Genomic DNA, 24,816 nt, shown 5'->3' with positions numbered 1-24,816 from the left:
GGCTGAAGGCCAGTTGAACTGATCCCTAGTGTTCTGCCCATCGATCCAATCTCCTGGGTTGAGAATGTATAATATGTCCATCTTTTTCGGAAATACTTTCGCAAACAGTCGGGTTCCTAATACTGGTTTCCTTAACAAGTCTGAACAGTTGTCTGCTATTACCTATTGCCGCTGCCTTTTCTATCTCTCTTGCTTTCGCTACCCACCACTGTTCACGGTCATTGCGTTGGATTCTTATCAGCCTGCGCTTGAGTTGACTCCGCTCTTCGTCATGTTCAGAGCTAGATGGGGTGAGTTTTCGAGTATCAATCAGTGCAGTGGGTGCTGCTGAGATCCAGTATTTCTCCCTAACCTTACTAGCAGATATCACTACTGTTTCCACAGCTTTCCGGATATCATTACATGCTGCCTCAGGTTGGGCATCACATACATGGGTGCCTAACTGTTTTCCTAGTTGTTCCTGAAATATATTCTTAGCTCAAGCTTGTGAGCTGCTTTGTTTACAATATTTGTCTTTAACATAACCTATAGAAAGTTTTAATTAATCTCTCTATTTTAACCTACTTCAAACAATTTAATGATTTGATGATAGTTTTCGTCACAGACTGATATCAACTTATAAACCCCTGAAGATCATGGTTTCGATTTTTTTGACAAATTTTGTGATTGTTTGAAGAAATACAATATATCTGCAAAATAACTAGTTAGTATATTAAATAAAATAAAATGAAAAACAAAAATTTATTGTTAAAGAATTTTCAATTGGTAACTATTAATTGTAAGCACTTTGGAAGAAGAATTAGCATTAATCCATGTATTTGTAAAGATTCATAGTCAGTACTTTTAGGTAGTGTTATTTTTCTACTGCATTACAATTATTATTTTCAATATCGAATTCGGAATATCTTACTACTATCTGGTTAAAATCTAGAACAAATTCCCCGCTTTTCTTTATGCATAACATGGTGCTTCCGCTACATAATTAACAGCACTTCAGTAGTATTTTCCTTATCATGGTGATAAGAGAGAAGGTGGTGTATAGCAGCAAGACTTTTCTATTCCAGGCGAAGTTAAAAAGATAATGCTATAGATCTGCTTATACAATATCAACGATGACCTTGGAAACATAAGATACCAAACTTGATCTGGAAAAATCTAATCAGAGAATAACGGATGTTTGCGTAGTTACTGTGTTACCGAGGTAGGTTATCGTTGACTTCCTCATCCACCAGAACTTAGAATTATTAATAAAAGGAAATAGCTAGGTAAATTGAGGTCTTCCTATCGCATTGATACATTTTTCATAATGCTAATGAAAAAGATCCATTTTCTCGGAATTCCATATATATTTCTTACTGACGATTGCCAATTAGCACGAAACGTGAATCCTCAAGATGCCTTGGTGACTGCCATCAATCACCAAGTTTATCGACATACCTAGGCAACATGACCATTGGCTATTACTTTTTGATAAATCTATGTAATACGTTTGTGAGCTATGCTACCAGTTAGCGACTCCATGTTAAATGGTGATGAAATATGACCACTGCTTACCCACTTCTTCCTTCCCCGTCCACTAAAGACAGAAGTTCTAGCTCGTCTAAAAGTTTTACTGATAGATACCGAAGAAGAATGATTCATGTTCAACACCACTCAATTAAATAATGATTGATTTCAGTGATTATTAGTTAGAAAACTTGTCGAACTGAATAAATGTCACCTTGCCAAAAAATCATAGTGAATTAATGAAAGTGCACTGTAGGTCAAATCAATGTAATTCACACGGAATCAGTTGGTATAATCAAAGTGCACTGAAAATAAATAAATTAAAACTGCTTTAATCAATATGTGATCTGCAATACTAATTACTTCCTAATGTGTTGTGCATGACTACTTAATATCCCTAACACTCTTCTTTAATATAGTGATTGTCGTGGGTCCACTTAAAATTGAACCGTTCACCGCCCTCGTATGTTTAGCCATCAGCGACGTAGGTTTAGTCGCCCTATCTGTGCCATTTCTATACTTTTTTCTACTTTGTTGTTCTACTGTGGTAGACTGAAAGTGTCTGTTAGTATCTCCATCTGTAAGTTGCTTGTTGGTATCGTACGCTTCCCCACTACGCATCATCGTAACTGATTAAGATACCTTTTCCATTTTTCCCTTCTAACCGCCACCTCACATATTACCTAACCCCGTCTCCCAGTTATTGACCACTCTGTTATGTTTTAGTCTGTAATCTCAGACATACAGGAGATCCGATGTTGACCACTTTTTCACAGCTAATCCTTTTTGATAATATCTCAATTCACAACCTATTAGATTTTCTACTGTTGATTTTCGACTCGAAAATGATTCTTTGAATACTGTCCCGTACATAAGTAAAAGGTTGTGCAGTATCTCGGCTGACTTTCTGTCCCCCTCCGGTTTCAAGAGCTCCTTTTGAATGTGTCCAGAATTTTCTCTACTGGTTTAGTTGGCTGAGGATGTTATAGCGATGAACGGATCTGTGTGATGAGTTTTCTCCAGAAAAAATTGGTTGTAGATAAATTGTAACACGTCTAACCCCACTCCAATAAAAAAAATTATCTGTCAGTAACTAGAGAGCTTTATTTTTTGTGTGTCACCACAAAGAAAACGGTTATCCGCAATACATAATAGTTTACGTTGGTTAAGGAGTTTCTTTAGCTCTACATTAAGACGATTCGGTGGCCGTACATTTTTGACAAATCTGAACTCCTGGACTAACGAGTCGTTGCTGTATTCGGATTGTATGTCTGTAGCCGACGTTAGTGAATGTCGAACACCATTTGACAAATGACACTCTAGGTAGTCTTCTATGGAAAGCACTCCTGTAATTGTTTCCTCTTCGATGATAGGATAACCCTCTGATTTACAAGGTTGTTTCATTAGATTACATACAGTACCTAAGAGCATATCGGATAACTTCGGTCAATCAAACCAATTATTTCCGAGTAAGTTTAGATTAGCTTATGTTAAGTAGTACACTTCTGTGAACATGTTTTCCCGGAAGCATATAGTACACTGTAATCTCCCCAGCAAGTCGTTCGAACAGTCTACTCTGGAATTTGTGTACGTTACAACGCTTTGGTGATATGATGATAATGTCTATAGCTGCAACCGAGGTGACTACTCGTTGGTACTCACTGTATGGAAATTCCTCTTGTCTGTGGGCTGTGATTTGACATATCTCAAACAAAATTAAGAAGCTTCCTACAGGTGTGAATATGGACTTTTTTAACGTCAAAACTAGAATCGAGAGTGTACTGGGTGTCAACACCCATCTCGGTGATCAACACATTTGCACTAATGGCAACGATTTTGTCTATGGAGGCAGATTCTGACTAAATACCACTCTTCACTCTACCAGTACGGTGATATTGGCTTCTTTATGTTCACGGCAATAGAATCAAATGTTATGAACTAGGTATGGTAGAGTCAAAATTAGAGGTACCACATGATTTGTGTCTGACGGATTGTTTGGACTTTAGAATTGCTTTTGCTTCCCGAGTGAAATAGGATGGTATCGTGTTTAAAACCGAATATTCATTAGCAATATCACTTATTACCACACTCAAACATCTGTACCGGGTATTAAATAATTACTTATCTCCAAACTGCTAGCATGATATCATTAAACGTGCGATCACATGGGTTCTGAGTTAAGATTAGTTTACAATATTTATCTTATTCGGTCGGGTCCAATTTTCAAAGCAGCAGTTGAGTCCTCCGTGCATCATCCTCGTCCACCAAGTCAAATTTTAAAAATCTTCCTATCGTCCGAACTATGTATTAGATGTATCATTAGAGTCTAGTTGGTAGTCGAGCTTTGCAATGCTGCTTGCTGCAATACTATCGATAGGTGTAGGTATAATAAATAATGATGAATGTATAATAAATTATGCTTGTCAATTTAAGCTGCTGCCCCAGCAGAAAGTCTTCTTTGACATAATCTGTATTTCAAACCCATGAAAATCACCACGAACCAACATGTGATGTCTAAAATTGATTTCTTCCTAATATATTATGTTTGAGGATTTAACTCACCCAATAAATCTACACATATTATTCACATGTTTTTTTTTATAATATTTTATCTAATTATTGTTGCTTTATTTCCAAAAAATTATTATTCAGGTTGAAGTACCATGTATGCCTAATCCATTGCTTAATTTCGATTTAATAATTAATCCAAATCAAACTTTGCCTACAGTATGCTTAGGTGTATCATCTACCCCAGATCCACTTGTCTATAAATTGCATCTTGTAAATTTAAATGAAAATTCAAATTCATCATGGTATACAAATCCTTGCCGATGTAAGTTTTATATTATAAATATGAGAAAGATTTACTTAATTGAAATCATTTATATCATTCACATCATACAACTACATTTAACTAATACCTTTATACCTGGCATAGTAGAGAAATATGAGTTCTCACGGTTTTTTATGAACTTTTTAACATATACTGTTTCACCAAGTTTATATATATGCTATACATTACCCTTATATTACAGTATGGAATAGTTAAGAAATCAGTGACAATTAAATGGTTTGGAGTGGAAGCTGTGTTGTTTTTATATTTTTCTGTGGATATATATATATATATATATATATATATATATATTGTGAACAAGCTATCATTTCCACCATCTCCCCTCGCTTTTTTCATGTACATCTCTGTTTTTTTCTCTTGAGGGAAATCTTAATCGATTCATAAGTCGGTTAAATTATAGTTCAGGGACGAGTTAATCAGAACCGAGTAGACTGTTTTCTATTTTTTCCACGAAATTCAAAAATGAATGACATTTATCTCATATCATGTCAAATTCCCTATAGAAGCGTATTTGTTTATGGCTCAAAATTCTTAAAATTATTTGGAGAAATTCTTTTTAGTTACCCCACAGTGAAAAGGATGATGTTGAAAGTATCAAATGCTTAATTCTTTTACTTAAATTATATATAACACGTGAACCAAGGAGTATCTGTTTCAATTTACTTTCTTTACTGCAAACTCCGATCAGTCACTTTATTATTGGTTTACTGAATAGTTAACAGGCTATTGAAGTAGGAATGCTAAAATAAATAACGTTTATCACACACGGTTTCTCCATATTGTTGTCTTATAACTTCATCTCGCTAAATTTTAGAGCATTCCTTAGCAAAGATCTGGTCAGTCAGCCAGTTACAACGTAGGACCAGGCATATACATGCATCGGTCCAAGTTGCCACACTTCATTAACACAGCAAAATGAACACCAGATTCATAGAAGCAGTTAACTCAATAATGTAATATATAAAGGAAAGATTGCATATAGAGATATAGTACAAGAAGAAAGAATTGGTTCGTAGAAAGAAAGATATGAAGCGATTTTAATCTCTCAGTTTAAGGGAAGACAGGGTGTGTATACACCGACGCCATTGTAATCGATTCTGAGCCATGTCATCAAGAGTCTCCAACCATTGGTTACGATAGTCACGCGGACCCCAACCAAGTAGACTGCATCTACCAACATGGCTCAGACTAGAAGTTAGTGACTTCAAACACTGATGCCACATTTTAGTTTGGCCGCCCCTAACTTTCTTCCAACCATTCTCAACACTAGTCAGCATTGTGCGTCGTAGTAATCAATGCTCAGGTATTCGTAACACGTGACCTAACCATCTCAGTCGATGAAGATTCACAACCTCATCAACTGGTTTACCATCATTCTCTAATACCTTGCGTCGAACCTCACTATCACTTACCCGGTGATTTCAGTAGGTGCGAGCAATATTTCTAAGGCATCTGTGGTCAAATACTAGTAGCTTACGAGTGTCTTCTACTCTTAATGACCACGTTTCGCAGCCGTAAAGTAGGACAGAACGAACTGCCGCGCAGTATACTCGTCCCTTCATTGATAGACGGATCTGGTACGAGACGGTATTTTTTTTCTACTAGATAATCTATATTTATAAAAATGATTCAGAAAACAACCTTTGGCTTGAATAGATGAGGTTATATACTTCCACATGGTTGGAAAACTAATAACAATCCTTTAAGAAACCCAATAAACTCGAGACCACTATACCGTCACAGATTTCAGTACTTTTATTACAAAATATTTTTAATTTATACAAATTTTCGACTCGTTCGCTAAAGCATGACCTCAAGATCAACTGGTAATCTTAAGAATTGCTCAACATCGTCCTCATATATTATAGTTACTTTCGTTAATTTATCTACTTTATGAATATATCAATTTGTAATTTTTCTGTTCTTATATATGACAATTGATAATTTTAGTTACTCTTAATGGTTGAGCAGTTAATTAAACAAGGTACATATATAGTCGTTTATTTATTAATTTAATTACTGCTTTACAACGAAAGTAGTGATTTTGTCTCGCGTTATATATATATATATATGAACTGGAATTTAGATAAATTCACCTTAACTTTCATTCGAACCGACATGTGTGTGAACACACCGAGAGAAGTACACAAAGTATGCAAATTATATTGCGATATTTCTTCTCCTTCTTTCTCCTTCATCATACTCATTCAGTAATTCATAAATGACATTGATTTTCTATTTTATTTTGAGGACAATTTTAAAAAGCAACACTTAACATGATAAAAGTATGTTTGAAAAAGTTGATTTGCACTGAACATGAACAATACTTTCATGTTCATGAGAGATGACGATCCCAATGTATAAATTTAGCATACTATTCAATTTTCGCTATTGATAGTTGTCTTTTTTTTTATTAGTACACACAACACAGAATTGTACATTAAACCTAAGACCGTTTTTAGAAAGATCATATGTAATTGAATAAAAATCAATCAGTTAAGTTTTGTTTTATTGATCTGAAATGATATTGTCTATTAGGTTATGCGGTAATATGAACAAAATAATAAATACTGATCGTTTATAATAAAAATATTTACAAACTTTAAATTTGACATTCAGTCAACAATTTGAATGAACATATTGGTTTTTTTTTCATTATTTAAAAAAAGGATATGATTGGTAAACTAAGAAAACTTTTTATTAATGACACATGAATAACAATTATTTGTGTAGTCCTTTGCACATTCTATTAACGTACAACTGTAGTGTATATCGAACTCATAGACTGTTGAAAAAGTCGAATGTATTCGGCCCTTTGCGTTTTCCGAATCCTTATACACTGTCTGGATAATTGCGTACATTCAGAATCTGAAAATAACTTATGTCCTCAAAAGTCTAGCAACACATGAAACAACAAATTATTTGGAAAGCTGAACCTTTGACATTTTGAACAATGGGACGAATATACAACCCCAAATGTAGAGAAGTATTTTGAAAGACATTAAACTTATACATTCTAAATTTTATAAAATAGAACTTTTATAACTTATATTCATGTATTTATTGGGTAGGGTTATTATAATAGTTAATAGTGTTTAAAGGTAAATCGAGATTTTAAATTAATTCCTGTCACACAAATTGACTTGACTGATAGAATTATTAGAAAGTATAGATCATTGGATATGTGTTCCATTCTATGTTGAAATTCTGTAACAGTGCACAGACACCAGATCGAAACTATCGCTCCAAATTATTTCAATGATCATCATATCTTTAGACTATGGGGTAAAAACTCAGTAATAGGAATCTATGACTTTTGAATTCTCAGCACGTCAGGTATTTGAGGAGGGTGAGTAGTTTTTCAACATTGATTAATATTGAGAACTATTTTTATTGACTTTCGACTCATTTGGTTGTTGGTATCGTGCTCACATTTAATACCTGAATATACTTTGTTTGATAATAATTCGTATGTCATTAGTTATAATTAATGATTATCAGCCCTCAACTGAATATTTTTGAAAGAAATTACCACTCACCAATTGATTGATTTTTTTATGAAGGAAATCGAAACCGTTAATTACATGTAAAATATTCAAACAGAAAAGTTGGTCAATCGTTTTAACAATACAAGCTACTTAAATTTTTCATAAGTAGCATACTTCATTGAACGATCATTACTCCAAATGTTAATCATTGACATAACGGTTGAATCATTATTATTTGTATAACTGTTACCTCTGTGTACATCGTTTCTTAGAAACAATTTAGCGGACACAAAAGAATTTCATTTTCAGTCAATGTATATATAAGTATTATTTCATGTAACGGAATGTGTGTATTGCAACGTTTTTTCAGCGAAATTCTTCATTGTTTCATTAAACTAGAAATCCGATAAGTTCTCCTAGCTACCTTTAAGTTTTATTCTTGGCTAGACGCCGTTTACTGTAAAATATAAACCTACTTTTCGTGTGCTAGTTTTTTTTGTGAAAAATGTTTTATGTAACACCACATGTATACGTTACTACTGTCTGTTGTTAAAGTCTATCGCTATGACCACACAAATGATCACTTAGTTTGTATCGATTAGTTTTTCATTCTCTGTGTACCTATCTATTTATTTTTATGTTGCACACGCCCATGTATGTGTTTACATATCCCATGTATAAATGTATACACATAACTCGTTGAATATTGCAGTTTGAATTCGGTCAATCACTTACACTCAGTGGTTATCGACAACTTCATTTTCAGCGCTAATAATAATAGTAGTGACAATCCATTTGTTATTTTTATTATTTCTAGTTATAATAATTTATTAGTTATGATGATTAATTTGATTTTAACACGGTTTAAATACAGTTCCACCTAGTTTTCAAGTATTGATCATAACTGGTGAAATTGAACACCGGTTAACAGAGGGTTTATGGGTGGGTTAACGTATTACATAAAAATACAAAATTATAATATCAACGTGCATGTGATGCTTAACATTTTGTAATAAATGGCATTATAGTTCTATGGTATTTGTGCTAGAGGAATCATATGATTTCGTTATCTAGTTTGTCTGGATATGTGGACAAATATGTAGTCTTCAATGATTTCATCATTTTCTGTCTGAGTTAAACAAATCAACTTTGGGAGTTTTCATGATTGGTACTGTATGGTTAATTTTAATTTAATCACTAATCCATCGTCACAAGAATTCTAATGTAATTTAAACCATCCCTAACTTGTTGTCTCTGTGAGCATTTAGAACTGATCATTTTTCTATGCTTAACAATTGTTTACATGGTTTAACTATATTTAAATCTGTTTGTTGAATGTCAGTCTGATTATCCCGAACTACGAACTACTAGTCTTCCTAACCATAATACAGTAATCGACTATAGTCGAACTTATTACTGGTATGTCTAAATAAATTGAATGCATCAAACTGAATCGCTTAGATGGCATACGTTGTTCTTTTACTACATTTGTTTCAATAATAAACTCTTGTTACCTCGACTGAGTGATTGTAGGAAGTTATTTAAATTTTGTCAATGTTAAAATGAAATGTGAAATTCGTAGTAACCAATTTGTTTTGCTATTACGTTGTCTGTAATTTTACATTTACGCTGATGTTAGCTATCTTGTAATAAGTCAAAACTATCCTTACTTCACTTAGATACAAATATTCTAACTTCTATTTTGTTTGTCAAGTTTGTATTATATGAGAAAAATGGTCATCAATGAAGTGTTTTTTGTCAACCACTCGTATTGATGGAAAATATTACTGTTGGCTTGTAATGTATTATAACTTTGGGTCATTAATATAGGAGTTCTAAACTTGGCATATTAGTAATTAGTTGGGATTTCGTAACTTGATTATTACCCTGAAGAAGTCCAGACAAGTTAGCTGAACGAAACGTTGGAATTATTTAAATTTCTATCGCTGAGATTATTTCAAGTATAATTTTCAAGTATATGCTATAGTATTTCTGTTGTATTTTCAGAGGGAGTTCTGTATGCATCGGGATTTACAATAATTTATTTTCATATGATGATTGCTGCTGCAATGACCTCAAGTTATTTAGCTTGTGTTAATAGATGTTGATTTTTTCCTGTAACGCTAATAAAAGTTCATATTTCCCCACAACGTTTGGTTTTTAGACTAATTGTCACTTGACTGATTTCCCTGTGTTTTTAAATTCATGTTTTGCTGCTATATATACAGAGTTGTTCTATTTTAGTTCTATCTTCGCCAAATTTCAAGATTTTTCAGCACTTCTTTTTTGGATTCCGTCGTATGGGGATTATTGATGAAGTTTTGTGTGCCACTTGTTGTATTATCGAGTTTGCATTAGTTTCCGTTCGTGTTAGAACAATTTCAATTGTTTGCAATAAGAAATAACCGTAGACCCAGTTGAACCAGTCATTTAACACAATATTTACATATACATTGTTTGTCTAATCGTTGATGATGGTCTTCGTAGTATTAAATCAAATGGGTTCAAACTGTTCATCAATATTGATAGATATCTTTTATTTTATGAAGTTGTCATTGATAATAATGTAAATGATAACTGAGTTCTTTAATCCGACCACAATAAAATATACACACAAGAGGCTGTATGTAAACTCTAATAGTGAGCTTCAAATAACCAAAATAACATATGTTATACCACTGTAAACTATCAATTCAGTCCTTATACATTTTTTTCCAAGAAGACCTGCTCTACCGCTCCATCTACTTTAATTTTGCGGGTGGCCAATTAGTATAATTAACTCATACGAGAACTACACCTCAAAGCTAAATATATATAACTATCTTTGATAAATGAACTTTACAGTTGATTGATCACTGGGTGGTGATCAATGTCATGCTTGTCTAGTCCTTATTAGTGCGGATCGAATGCTATCGGTCATGTTGCAATGTGGCCACCAGTCTAGGTGACTCGACACTGCGGGCACTATATATTGAGATTTAGATGGTGGTTGGAGGTAGTCAACCTCCAACCACCATCTAAATAAATGAACTTCGTCTATTGATGTTTTTACATATTTATCGTATTGCTACATTCCATTGAAATAACTGTATGCATACTATTGATGATGTGCATTTGTCCACTTATCTTGTTTTTAGTCTCAAAATATATTCCCTGTATGTCTTGTTTTGATTTCAGTTGAAGATCAGTTGCAAGTGATTAAAGTTGTACAGCTTGATACACGTTCGTTGTTAATTTGTTTTCCCAGTAAGTCAACTAATTAACTACCATTATTATTTATTTGTATTGGTTGCTTGAATATTCCCGTTGAATATTAGGATGCGATAGCGTTTGAAGCAAACGGTAATAGATCCGAGTCCCGGAGTGGACATGAACTCTGGGATGCAGGCAGATCCATCTGACAAGTCTCAAATAGGATGGAACGTGCATTCTGGATTTTACTGCTAGCCACCATCCACCTCTGCTTATAATATTATTTTATTCTACCTGAAATGAATATTAAAAGCTAAAATAGTTAATGTTGCTGTGTTTTTTTTAAAATTTTAGATAGTGTGTAAAGATTGTTTTAATCATGTGTTTAATTGAGATCGACATAAGAATAATTATAAAGTAGAAAGCAATGAATATATGTTTCACCGTAGTCATGAATTGGTTCGTAGGTGTACATGTCTATAGTTTCACATGAGTTAAAACTCAAGACATTTATTTCATATGGCTAGCAGTACTATATTTTTGTCAGACTATTAAGCTACAATATAAATAGTCCGTATTTTTCTAATATCACTCATTTCATGATATAGAATGATTTTTGTCTGATGTTGTTTGCTGAATAAAACTGTATTTGAATTTTACCTTTAATTATTTCTTGGAATGGCTTTCATTTATCATTGGATTAAATTTTTTCAGTGGTCATGTTATTCTTGTAGTATACTTTTCCGTTCAGTAATAAATTTTTTCTCTGTCTGTTGATGTTTCAATGTTTACCGTATTTTAATTTATTCTTGATTAGCACACGCCACAATGGTGAATATGAATGGACGTGTACTAGTTAGTAGAGATGGGCGAATAGCCAAATTCCCATTCGATACAACAGTTGACTCTATTGGTAAGCTTGAATATCATTGTTTTGTGTATTTAGTTTTTTTTCGATTTCTTCATAACTGTAATTCTGTAAATGAAAACATAAATATTTCTTTGAATGAATAATGTGACATTATTGGATCAAGCAAACTATCACTTTATTCCACCTTTTAGAAGTTTTTCTGGTCGATTTCTCTCGTCCTAAAGAACTGATCCGGGAAGTCTAAGTATCCATGCATGAAATAGACTAGTTGTTAAAGACTTCATGGATTTGTATCATGTCTTGATTTCGTCATCGACAGAAATTTTCCAAATTAAACTCACTTTAGCTAACATCATATTTTTGTTTACATAATGTGACATTTGTACCACGTAACGTATCCACTCCCACCACTGTGGGTTCAGAAAATCTATTAAGTATGACAACACAGAATGGATCGTGCCGTTGTTTGAAAGATTGAAATAACCTGTCAGACACTAAACTCATTAAGAGATGAATCTTTTTGAAAACGCGTTATGAGTATGTTCTTATTTTCAGTTACATAACTGATTGAATTTGTTATATAAAGCTAATGTAGTCTCTATTTAAGATATTATTAAAACATACTTCCTAGAGCTCTCCTTATAGTTAATGTTTTGAATAACCTACAACTTTGCATTGATATGGTTCAACAAATGAATTATTTATTTAGCTCAAATCCGTCGACAAAAGTAAACAACTATCACTTTGAAGTGTACTTTCCACTTCAAATATATTCTATTATATTTAAAACCATATGTTTATGACATTAAATAACAGAATATTGACAATCAGTACCTCAAAGCTTAACGGCGTTACAATTGATGAGCTCACAAACGTTTGCTGGTGCATCTTGTGCTCTAAGCGTAATCTGTTTTTATTTTATAATTTTGATGAGTTTGTACATTTTAGTGTCAAATCAAACACTCCAATCTATTCCCATCCATAGTTAAGATATTTTGACTCGTATTTCCCCTTATTAAAAATTAATAATTAACATCATTTACAAATTATACTCAATGTTATTTTACGCTCTATTTATCTAAAGTTTAATTAAAAGTCATAATTAACAGTAATTTTAAGAATGAGGCTTTAACTCATCAAGGACATCAGAAGAGTATTATGCTATGCTACAGATTGATTGAAGTTATTAATATGAACTATTCAATTCCTAATTATTGGTCTAGATATACTGTGTACCCAACACTACCTGGAAATGCCCACTTATATCTTTCACGTCAGGTTCACAGTGTGCACTATTAATTAGCTCGTCCTAAATTAGAATGGTACAGTTAGTTGACCAGCATTTCCTAGTAGCAGTAGATGATGCTCCATGTGATATTAATTATTTATCAAAATTACCCCATAAAATCCCTACAAAACCACTTCATAATTATTATGATAATGAATTCAGGTTTTCTGTTACTCTGTGTTTTTTTTATAGAATCTTGTAATGATGATTCGTAAACATGTCATTTAATTCAATTGTATATACATTTAGACAGTAACATTTCTGTTTAGTATTTTTGTTGTTAATCGACGGAGTAATTCTTGTTCCATACATAAAATTTAGTCTTTTTATTCTTGAAAATATCTACAGTCACTGTTTCACATTCAACAAAATTAGAGGTTTGAACAAAATGAAATTAGTATTTTCAACTTGAATTAGATGTTTACTAAATAGTTTTAGTTGTTAAAAGAAAAGGGATATGTTAAAAGTATCTTAGTTCCTACTTTTGTTAAGAACTGATTTCCCTTTAAGAAAACAAATTATGTGTGAATAAAAGACTCATTTTATGTGATTCTCCAAGTTTTATTTCAAACGCATATTTATTTCATTTTGTTTAATAGTTCGATTGCACGACAGTGTACTCGCTTTTCATACACATGGTTTGAGGGGTATCGATTTCTTCGGTAGGGTAAGTATTTCTACTCTTTAGATCTAATAATAATTAATTTCCGCAAATTCTTAAGCAAAAATATTTTACTCATGATATGATAGTTTAAAGATAGTCTCAGTGGCAGTAATTGGTTATAGATTATTATACGGAGATTGACTTAAATGTTTATGGGCGACCCAAGTATATTAAGAAATTTAATGATAATATTGTCCCCTAAGTTTAATTTGTTTATTAGTCGTGATAGCCTTTTCATTTTGGGCACGAGATGTGATAATGCAACTCAACGGTCACTTACAAGCTCATGTACTAGATTTTCTCACATTTACCTACAGTGTGTGAGGGTGTATCGCTACTACTATCTGATTGGGTGCGAACTGTTGTATATCGTCTGTTTAATCTATTAGACCACAATACTGTCTTATTTGATTAACTGCGGAGCTTGAACAAAACGACCTGGTTTAAATGCATGTCTAGCTAAAACCATTTTATAATTGAACTATAAACTGAACAGTCTCCATAAAACTATGAAGAAGATTTGTTGCATTATGATTCTAGTGAACTTATATTACATACATGCTCCAATAAATCCTGTTTAGGAACATCGTTAATATCACACACCCAATGCATACAAAGATCTTTCTTCTTAATAGAAACTGACGCATTCTTCTATCAAAAAAGTAAGGTACTACTTTAGTGATTAAAAATTGTCATTCATTTGTCTGTATTTCCATTATCCATAATATGTGCATCACCTCATCAGAAAGTACAAAATATTTCCCACAAAATTACCCATGTTTCTGTATATATTGAGCCCAATGCTACCCAAATTACTAGCAGTTATTCATAAATATCTGTATTTTATAATTAATTAAGCACATTGACACTTGATAACTGGTATGAAGAAAATACGTATGATAGTTCAACTAGATGGTCTCAAAAGAAACTATTGGTCAGTAGCCTCAACCTCTTAAACACAATATCATCCTAAAAAGATCAATAGTCCTAATTAATAACTGATATCTAATAAATTCTTTTATTTGACGTACAAAATATTGTAACCATCATGTTTTTAATGGATTTTTAGGTTACACAAGATATTGATGACGATAAACATGTATATCGACTATTAGGAAGTGACCGGTAAGCCAATGATTGGTAAACATTCCTAATTTTTTGACATTGATAATATTACTATCCTAATATATAGAGAAATCCATTTACTGACAAGCATTTAGGAAGATTTCATGATAATAGGTAATCCAGAAACATTAGTTTTGATACTGTTTGGGAGAGTTTGAAAACAGTTGTGTAGATTTTCACCAGTTATTTCATTATTCATCTTTGCCTTTTTGGTAACTGAGGCAACCATATACAATACGTCTCCTATGAATCGAAGCCAGTAACCATCCCATCTCATATTTTATTTATTATTACTTTTTTCATATTGATTTTGTTTCTATCCGACTAGGAACATCGTTGTTGAGAGTAGGCCAAGTGATAATCCAATGTCTAATTCAAACCTCCTTATTTTGGTTGGACATGAAGACTCATCCTGATTCATAATTATTAGTTTTATTATCATTTCGAGGCAAAATACGAATTGTTTGCATACCTGAAAACTGTTCAAATAACTCATTTATTCTATCCTCAATTGATCACAACAAAAGTATTGAATATATTATTTCATCGAGTTGGAAATTCCTATTCTATTCGTTTTTGTAATTGACGATTTATGATATTATCTTTGTTATGAATTCAGAAAACAATACATACTCTATTTCTGTATGTCTGAAGGATGGCAAAAGTGTCTTCTGTAACGAACTGTGAACATTGTTTACTACTTGGTTTTACCATCATATTTTTTTGTTGAAACCTAATTTATTTCTTTACCTTTTCATTTCTTTTTTTTAATAGAAAATATTTCTCTTGTCAATCATTATTTTATGAAATTTGTACAGTCTTAGTTTTATTTGTTCATTTCTGGTCGACATTATGCTCGCCCATGATCGGATTTATCTAACTAATACGTATGTTTTCGGAAGCTAATAACGAACATTGTTTCTGCAACTAATTCTAACTTTCTTGTAATATCATTTTTGAACAGTTCTGATGACAAGACTTCCACTGACTAATCCATTCATGGTTCAACTATTATACCGTATCAAGTAACCTAGAATACTAATCGATACTTCTTCAGTCGCCTCTGATAACTACTTGAACGTGAAGCCTAAATAACTTGTGATATGTGCATTTTTTTCTTCTCTAGGCACTTGATTCTAAATCCGTGTTACGTAGACCCGAACATCGTTTTACACATCAAAGCATAATATCCACATGATATTAGCAACATTTATGTAATAGATTCATTTCACAGATTAGTATATGAACACTTATTTTCGTTACTCAGCTAAATTTTTACTCATCTTGACCTATATATAATACAAAGTGCTGTTGATAAGACTAGGTCTGGCCCTGTATTGCACGAGAATGGATATCATGTTTTTTGTAACTTCATTCTTCTAGTCGATTCCATAAGAGACTAGTTCTTAACTGCAACAATAAGGAAAACACACCCAGCCATCTAGTATCTAACACCTTGCTCCATGCTAGCGTGATGGTTCAAATCAATTAATCCACATTAATTTCTGTATTTACTTATCATGATGCTATTACGAAGTTGATCCTTTAAGAGATATCAGAAATACCATAGAGAGCACAAATACTTTCTTCCTCGATTGGTGACACGCTTAAAAACTTAACCAATTTCGATTATTGGTAAGTCACTGTTAGAAACCGTGTTTTCTCAGGATGGATGATCCTCGATATATTTGAGACCATCTTCCTATTGAACCGTGATAAAAAAAGACTGACTTCACAACGGAGTCGAAATAATGGTAATGTAGATGATATTATGCAACTAAGCACAAAGAATATAGTTTTGGAACAGTGACTGATTAATAAAAAGTACAGAATAAAATTGAAACTCCGGATTTTTAGGGAAGCAAAATAAATGCATTTGTGCCACTGAGACCGATTTTAAGCTGTTACCTATCTAGTTACTTTACTCCTTGGAGGCTGGTCAGTCCCGATGCAACGTTTCAGATTGAAAGTTATGGAGACCTAAGGATATTTCTACTTCAAGTAGAAGCCTACCTGAAGTTTGTAATGTCAGTCAGAACACTGAAAGCTCCACGACCAAACCACCTAGCTCAGAGAACAAAACTTCACCTAAACCACCCACCTGATCTACGAATCTTCACCAACTCAATATTTCTACATTGTTGTCCAAGACATTTGAGACGCTGTATTTTGTTAAAATCTTCACCAAACAGAAATAGGTCATTATTGAATTGTTTCTTAGAAAAGAAGTAGAGTTTTAGTCCTGATACTTTCTGCAGATCAATGTCTGGATTGTTCGTGTGCCCCATATGTGTGTCGCCTGATAGGATATTGATCTCGAAACAGACATGAAGTACGTATGACGAAATTACACACAAAATGGAGGTACAGAGAGCTTTGATGAAAACCTCGAAGTTACCAAATCTAATGATAATTTGTCGCCAGCTCCAAGTCGACAGATATCCAATGATTAACATTGCTACGATACCTGTTGCTTGACGAAGACGAGTTCCACAGCCCGTTCAAGAAATAACTCAGTAGGGTATCGGTATATTGCCTATGTCCTAAAACCTATCGGAGGATAAGTATTTAATCTGATATATCGATGGTTCGCTGTTCCCGAGCCCCAATTAAGCTCTGACCAGTCGTGGGAAGTGATACCTTCAACACAAAGTTTGCCGAGCAAACCACTCTACTGTTTCCAACTTCCTTGGCTAAAACCCTAGAGTCTCTTTCCATTGATGTATGCTGTGTCTCCGAAACACCCATACAGGATTCCAGTGTGGTCATTCACTTGACCTCACCTCGGCAAAACGGAGAGCCAACGAGATACACCCTACATATATCTGGTGACCCGATGGCCAGTTCTCGTGGACTGGCAGGTGTAGGCATAGCACTAAGCATGAGGGCGGAACAAGCACTGCTAGAATGGATCCCCGTCAACAGTCGTCTATGTGCTGTTCGGCTAAACGGCTCCGTAAAAACTCGGAAGGATAGGGACACACGTCGTTGCTTTTTCGTCGTTTCTGCCTACGCTCCCACTGACTGCAGCTCAGATGATGTGAAAGATGAATTTTACAGAAAGCTGTCCGAACTTCTTTAGAAAGCTAAACGCTCAGACATAGTACTCGTAGGGGGTGACTTTAATACTCAGATAGGTAGCTTAAACCAAACAGAAAGGCATTTAGGTGGATATTTTAGCATTCCGGCACAGCGAACAGATAATGGTGACCGTCTGCTGCAACTGTGCTCAGACAATCGCTTATTTTTAGCAAACACAAATTTTAAGCATAAGGAGAGACATCGTCTAACATGGCGACCCCCTACACTAAACCAGCGATGGACTCAAATAGACCATATTGCCATCAGTCATCATTGGAGAGGGTCGGTAGAAGATTGTCGCTCATTCTGGAGTACCTGCTTGAACTCCGACCACGCCCTAATACGGACACGCATCTGCTTGCGCCTCACTGGACGCAAAAAAGCCACATTAAAAAGACCCATTAGAACCGAACTGAGTAGCGAGGAAACCAAAAGTAGGTTCCAGGAACAACTGAGGTCACGATTAGGTAGTTCTGAAAACGAGGTTGACCCAGTTGTTGCTTGGAAAGCCATACAAACAGCTGTGGAAGCAGCAGTGACATCTATCAGTGATTTAAACCACAGGGTTACAAAGAATCAATGGATTTCTTCAAAGTCTATCACACTGATGGATTCTCGCAAACTCGTCCCATCAGGTTCTGAACATGATGAAGAGCGACAACAAATCAGATCTAGGTTAAGAAAAAGTCTAAGAAACGACCGTGAGCAGTGGTGGGCAACGAAAGCAAAAGAGATGGAAAAAGCGGCGACTATAGGGAACACAAGACAGCTCTACAGACTAATAAAAGAAACTGGAATTAATAAGTCAAGTGTAAGTCAGACTATTTCGGAAAAAGACGACACCCTCATCTGCTTTCAGTCCAGACGTTAAGAACGATGGGTGGAACATTTCAGAGAACAGTTCAGCTGGCCTTCAGCTACTCTACAACTACCCTCCATTCTCAGACAGCATAAATGGAACATTGAAGTAGGTCCCCCAACTCTCGCTGAAGTTCAGAAGGCTATAGTTAATCTGAAACGAGGAAGGGCAGCTGGTCCAGATGGATTGGCTCCAGAGGTCTTTAAGGATGGTGGTCCAATTTTAGCGATTAGGTTGACTAATATTTTATCTAAAATCTGGGAGTTAGACGTTATCCCATCTAACTGGTCACAATCACTTATCGTCCTAATATATAAAAAGGGTCAAAATCATCCTGTGACAACCACAAAGGGATTAGTTTAACTAATATAATATCTAAAATACTAGCCTCGATAATTATCAGACGCCTAACTAAGACTCGTGAACTGCAAACACGAGAGAACCAAGCTGGCTTTAGACCTGGTCGTGGCTGCATCGACCACATATTCACCATTCGTCAGGTTCTAGAACATAGGCATACTTATAGGCGTCCGACAATGGTGGTCTTTCTTGACTTAAAAGCAGCATTTGACTCTGTAGACCGCGAGATTCTGCGGCAGTGTCTGTCATTGAAATGCGTATCCCAGAAGTACATAAACCTTGTAAAGGCTCTTTACTCGAACACTACTAGTCGAGTCAGAGCTTATGGCGAGCTGTCATCTACTTTTGCAACCTCAAGTGGTGTCCGTCAAGGCTGTCCACTTTCCCCATTTTTGTTTAACTTCATCATAGATCTACTGATGGAAATAACTTTCTCGTCGACTGAGTTCTCGGGTATTGATCTCCTTCCAGGAGGTCCACTTATCGACTTAGAATACGCAGATGACATAGTCCTGTTTGGTGAAGACGTTGATAAAATGCAGAGTCTTCTGGTAGCACTGGGCAACAATGCCAGGATGTTTGGAATGCGCTTCTCTCCCTCTAAATGCAAGTTGTTGCTTCAGGACTGGTCTGCGTCAACACCTGAACTAAGGATAGGGAGTGAAGTAGTCGAACGCGTTGACAACTTCACTTATCTTGGAAGTCTGATCAGCCCTAATGGGTTGGTATCGGACGAAATCTCAGCACGGATTCGAAAAGCTCGTTTGGCTTCTGCCAACTTACGTCACCTATGGCGAAGGCGAGATATCCTCCTATCAATTATGGGACGAGTATACTGTGCAGCAGTCCGTTCTGTTTTAATTTACGGCAGCGAAACATGGTCTTTAAGAGTAGAAGACACTCGTAAGCTACTAGTATTTGATTACAGATGCCTTAGAAATATTGCTGGAATCACCGGGTAAGTAATAGTCAAGTTAGACTCATGGTATTAGGGAATGATGGTAAATCAGTTGATGAGGTTATGAATCTTCATCGACTGAGATGGTTGGGCCACGTGTTACGTATGCCTGAACACCGATTACCACGACGTGCAATGCTATCCGGTATTGGAAATGGTTGGAAGAAAGTTAGGGGCGGCCAAACTAAAACGTGGCATCAGTGCTTGAAGTCACTAACTTCTAGTCTGAGCCATGTTGGTAGATGCAGTCTACTTGGTTGGGGTCCGCGTGACTATCGTAAACAATGATTGGAGACTCTTGGTGACATGGCTCAGAATCGATCACAATGGCGTCGGTGTATACACACCCTGTCTTCCCTTAAACTGAGAGATTAAAATCGCTTCATATCTTTCTTTCTACGAACCAATTCTTTCTTCTTGTACTATATCTCTATATGCAATCTTTCTCTTATATATTACCACCTTTGACCTAACCACTGCTATGAATCCGGTGTTCATCTTGTTGTGCTGATGCGGTATGGCAACCTGGACCGATGCACATATGTGCCTGGTCCTACGTTGTAGCTGACTGACTGACTGACTTCCAACTTTATAATAAGATGACTGTCCGTGAATGCAACTAACGGAGCGGGGCAAACTTTACGAGTGGTACATCACCAAATCCTCATTATGACATAACATTTTTGTCAGTTTAAAACAGATTTTCGTTCTAAGGACCATTACCATTAACAATTTTTAATGAATAGTTTAAATTCGGACTGGTGATGAAATCAAACCACTGCAACGAACTGTAACTTTTACACAAACCAATTATTTCATATTGGAACGATGGTTCACAGCCAAGTTAGATGCTTTTGGTGTTGTTTCTCAAGCTGGACAATTTAGTTCCAAAGCTTTCATTATCATCCTGAATGGCATAACCAGCACCCACTTCATTTACATGTGAGCTTTTTAAAACAGTCCTTTCTTTTCGTGAGTTGCATACTAGTTGAATTGGTAAGCGGTAGCTCGCTTGTACCTCTTACATACTATTTGCAAGACTTAGGTACAAGAATAGTCCACTTTAGTTGTAAGCAGTGATAAGATCATTTGGAAGTATCATCACAGAGTAACGAGTTTCATGAGCCATACTTTAGATCATTCCGGGATATGTATATCGCTTTGAGACTAGGAAACATGTTATTTAGTATAACGGTCGATATCCATTCATAAAGACACGATCAAAAGTGTGCACAAGAATAAGAGTAACTACCAGAAGAGGTTACAATAATAACGATCAACGGATAAATCAATATTAAAAGAGCGAGCAGCAAAGGGGGGATAGGGGTTTGAAATTTGATCAATTTACTGTTTATACGTTTGCTTTCACGACTAATCAAGAAAGTAGTGCTTTAAACGTTCACCAAACACTGTAACCTCTCAAATTCCATAACAATTTTCTTATTACTACTCCAATCGTGTTGTTTCATACATCTATTTTGAACAACAAAGCCAGTTGATCTGCTTAATAATGGGGTTCCACAGTAGTGAGGTCCAAAAAATGTCTTTCCACTTTGTTGATTAGAATTCCCTTTGATGAACATACAATCCATTCGCACCGTAAATTGCATCTTCCACGCACATTGGGCACTCAGAAACATATGTGATTTAAAATACTGATCTATATACTTTTTAAACGAATTCCGGATTAGAAACTACGATATTATGAGGGCAAACCATAATGTTGAGATTTTTGTACTTAAATACGATAAGGCAATGGTTTGTCTGGTGATCCTAACTTTTCATTATAACGTTTAACGGCTGGCTACATGTTAATACAAACTAAGAGGTTTCTTATGTATGCTATGAATATTCGCAAAACGACCAATCATTGATTCATGCTTAATAAAATACCAGTAACAGCACCTAATAACTTCCCTAATTATGAACGAAAATATAGATATGTCAAACATATGATTAGTATTGTCATAACTTATGCCCCTGTCAACTATCACGTGACAAAACCGCCAATCAGAACACCGACGTATATGAACTTGTCCATGTGCTAAAATAATGATGCATAAATGAGCAGGCCGTCTCTTATTTCCCTCGGGCTAGCATTTTTCCCCCTTATTGGTTGCTTCAGGACCGCAAAGCAATTAAACTTTAAACCCTCGAAAAACTTCATTCCCTCTTCTAATCATCGCCTTTATTGATATAAGCTTTTCTGATAATCATTCCAATTGGTCTACGTTCTTTTTCTTGTCCCTTTATCAGTGAACTACGATTATGAGGAAGCGCTTACTGCGCTAAGTTGTTGTCCAAAGTTCTAAAGTTTCTCAGTCATCCATATCGTATACAAACTTTCTTTTTATTCAAAAGATTGATAGTGAGACTATAATTTATAGTCTCGCCAATTAAATACATCACAATTTGTACGCACGTCCAGTTGTTGTTCACTAGCGGACGGTTATATGTTGCTGTTTATTGGATTTAAAAGAACCAAAGAGTATGTTTGGACTAGCGACGTATATTAAAATTTTCGAAATGTAACTGAGATATCCTTCTTTCGTTCTTGAACTGGCACCTGTCAATTTGCGACTTAGGACTTCCAATGTTGCGAAGCCAATGTTTACTATTATATATGCTTGAAGTCAAAATGAAAAAACTTACAATGCATCAACACTTACACTTGGGCCTTCGAATTCACCTACCACAGTACCACTTTCAGTATTCATAATCCAGCCGACAAGGCCATTTACCTTAGCGAATTCAGCCGCATACTGAGTTCAAATGATTACATTATCTAGTGACAAACCTTTCTAAAAAATACACCTGATGATGAATAAGTTGTTAGGAAACTTCCATACCTTGAACTTTACCATGAACTTCAAACGTACAACCACTTAAATCATCTTGCTTACCCGCCATCAGTGTTCGCCTTTGGAGATTTAGTAGCCGAAGGTCATTTGAAAAGAATGAACGCATGGAACTGTGTTACCCTTGATAATAATGGTCTCTCGTCTGGTCTAATTTTATTTATCTTTGTGTTGATCTATGGCTACCTGAAGGAAAAACACAACGCGTGTTATTTAAAATAAACATTTCGGGTGATTTTATCCGCAACGCAACCATGTAAGCCTAGTCTATTGACCAGTGTAATAACGGTTATGTCTACGTTCATGTAATCATAGAATTCGTCATTTTATAATCTAATTTTTGTTAAATAACTAGATTGAGCTGTGAATTTTGCTCTGGTTGTAATTTTTATTCGCCACGTTCGACTGCGTTACACTGAACGTTCATGGCATGCTGAGATGATATCACAAGTCATAGTAAGTTTAATTACATCGTTGATTGTTTCCAAACAGACCGTCAGTATATAATGTTACTGAAGAAAGGTTTGTTGTGCTGTAAACTATGTTTTTATGAACAACTGACTGTTGTCTCTAGTCTCAAAACAATATCCTTTGTCTTCTGCTAGGTAAGTTTAACCGGCCCATAGTTCGTGTTTTGGGTTTATCGGCTGGATTATGTACATTTAACTACTTTGAGTAACATGTCTGTGCAAATGAAATAATAATTATAAGACTTGCATAGTTAAGTATTCTTGGTTGTCATATAACTCAGTTTAGTCTATAGAATTATATTATACTTAAGTATAGTGCTTGAAGCCTGTAACGAAAAATATCAGCTTAGTAAGTAGAGCTGCCTGTTTAAAAATAGGAAAAGATGTGCCTTTGATGCTGTTGCTGTCATACTTTATAAGATAGCCCCAAGCTCTCAACTTTGGGGAAATTATGAGGAATTCCCCAAAGTGAAGTGGCCTTCCTCAAAAATTGGGGAAATCCCCATTTTTCGGGGAAATTTTGGGGTAAATCCCCAAAATATGCGTAGTTCATTACTCCAGAATAACATTCCATCACAATTGGACTATCAAACCTTAAAATGTTAAATTACAACTAAGAAATATTACCTTCAATAAAAAAATGACTTTTGGTCCCGAACAGTCTATCGAATCTGAGGTTTTGTTTTAATACGTCAAACAGACAAGAGACAATCATTCATCGGCTTTAAACCACTTTTCCAAATTTCCCACGCCATGCAGGTGGGTTATTTGTGCTGTCTAGAACTTCAATTACTGTTTTTGTTCAGTCTAACTTAAGTTAATTGTCTCATTCAGAATAATAATATACAGCTGGATAAGATTGTTAAAAGGCAGGCTCAAGCCATCAGAGACTTGAGGTTGATGGGCTGTCCCAGATCAACCTATTACAAAAGGTTGCGAAGTTAAGAGCTGAATTCATAAAAAGAGTACCAGCTAACCACCGGTGACGAAGAGAACAACAATTCAGTCATCGTCACAGAAGTAGGGACCACCGCAGCTTTAGAGCAGTGTAACAATATAGTCTCAAATACAGCCACTGCTTCATGTAGTTACGTCCAGTGTTCTGATACTACAGCCGACTGTAGTCTAGCTTTATTTAGTATGTTTGTTGTTTATTCCTAGACCGTACATCTAGCACTGACCATATTTTAAGATCACTGTCACTAAACAATTTCCCCAGTAATAACATCGGTAGCAGGATAG

General features: G+C 35.0%; 2 protein-coding genes across 4 annotated transcripts in view; one reads left to right on the top strand and one right to left on the bottom strand.

Annotated features, from left to right (window-relative positions):
- MAP4K3_1 (Mitogen-activated protein kinase kinase kinase kinase 3) overlaps positions 1-16,028 on the top strand; it is a 53,078-nt gene extending 37,050 nt beyond the window's left edge. For all 3 annotated transcript variants that reach the window (XM_051218512.1, XM_051218514.1, XM_051218513.1), the window contains 6 exons: positions 4,159-4,339; positions 11,026-11,094; positions 11,858-11,953; positions 13,799-13,866; positions 14,933-14,988; positions 15,317-16,028. In XM_051218512.1, the coding sequence (XP_051074371.1) occupies positions 4,159-4,339; positions 11,026-11,094; positions 11,858-11,953; positions 13,799-13,866; positions 14,933-14,988; positions 15,317-15,404 (558 nt within the window). In that variant the 3' untranslated portion in view covers positions 15,405-16,028. The remainder of the gene's footprint in view (positions 1-4,158; positions 4,340-11,025; positions 11,095-11,857; positions 11,954-13,798; positions 13,867-14,932; positions 14,989-15,316) is intronic.
- A 4,797-nt stretch (positions 16,029-20,825) lies between these two features.
- ACYP2 (Acylphosphatase-2) lies at positions 20,826-23,360 on the bottom strand. The gene is made up of 5 exons (XM_051208449.1): positions 23,291-23,360; positions 23,096-23,254; positions 23,044-23,060; positions 22,899-23,008; positions 20,826-22,860 (listed from the first exon to the last, which is right to left on the bottom strand). The coding sequence occupies exons 2-5, from the start codon at positions 23,211-23,213 to the stop codon at positions 22,746-22,748; spliced, it is 360 nt and encodes a 119-aa protein (XP_051074369.1). The 5' UTR covers positions 23,214-23,254; positions 23,291-23,360; the 3' UTR covers positions 20,826-22,745.
- Between the last annotated feature and the right edge of the window lie 1,456 nt (positions 23,361-24,816).

The sequence above is a fragment of the Schistosoma haematobium genome, chromosome 1 (assembly GCF_000699445.3).
Source record: "Schistosoma haematobium chromosome 1, whole genome shotgun sequence".
Classification (NCBI taxonomy): domain Eukaryota; kingdom Metazoa; phylum Platyhelminthes; class Trematoda; order Strigeidida; family Schistosomatidae; genus Schistosoma; species Schistosoma haematobium.
Note: the sequence above shows the minus strand (reverse complement) of the source record. Positions and strands in the feature narration are given on the sequence as shown.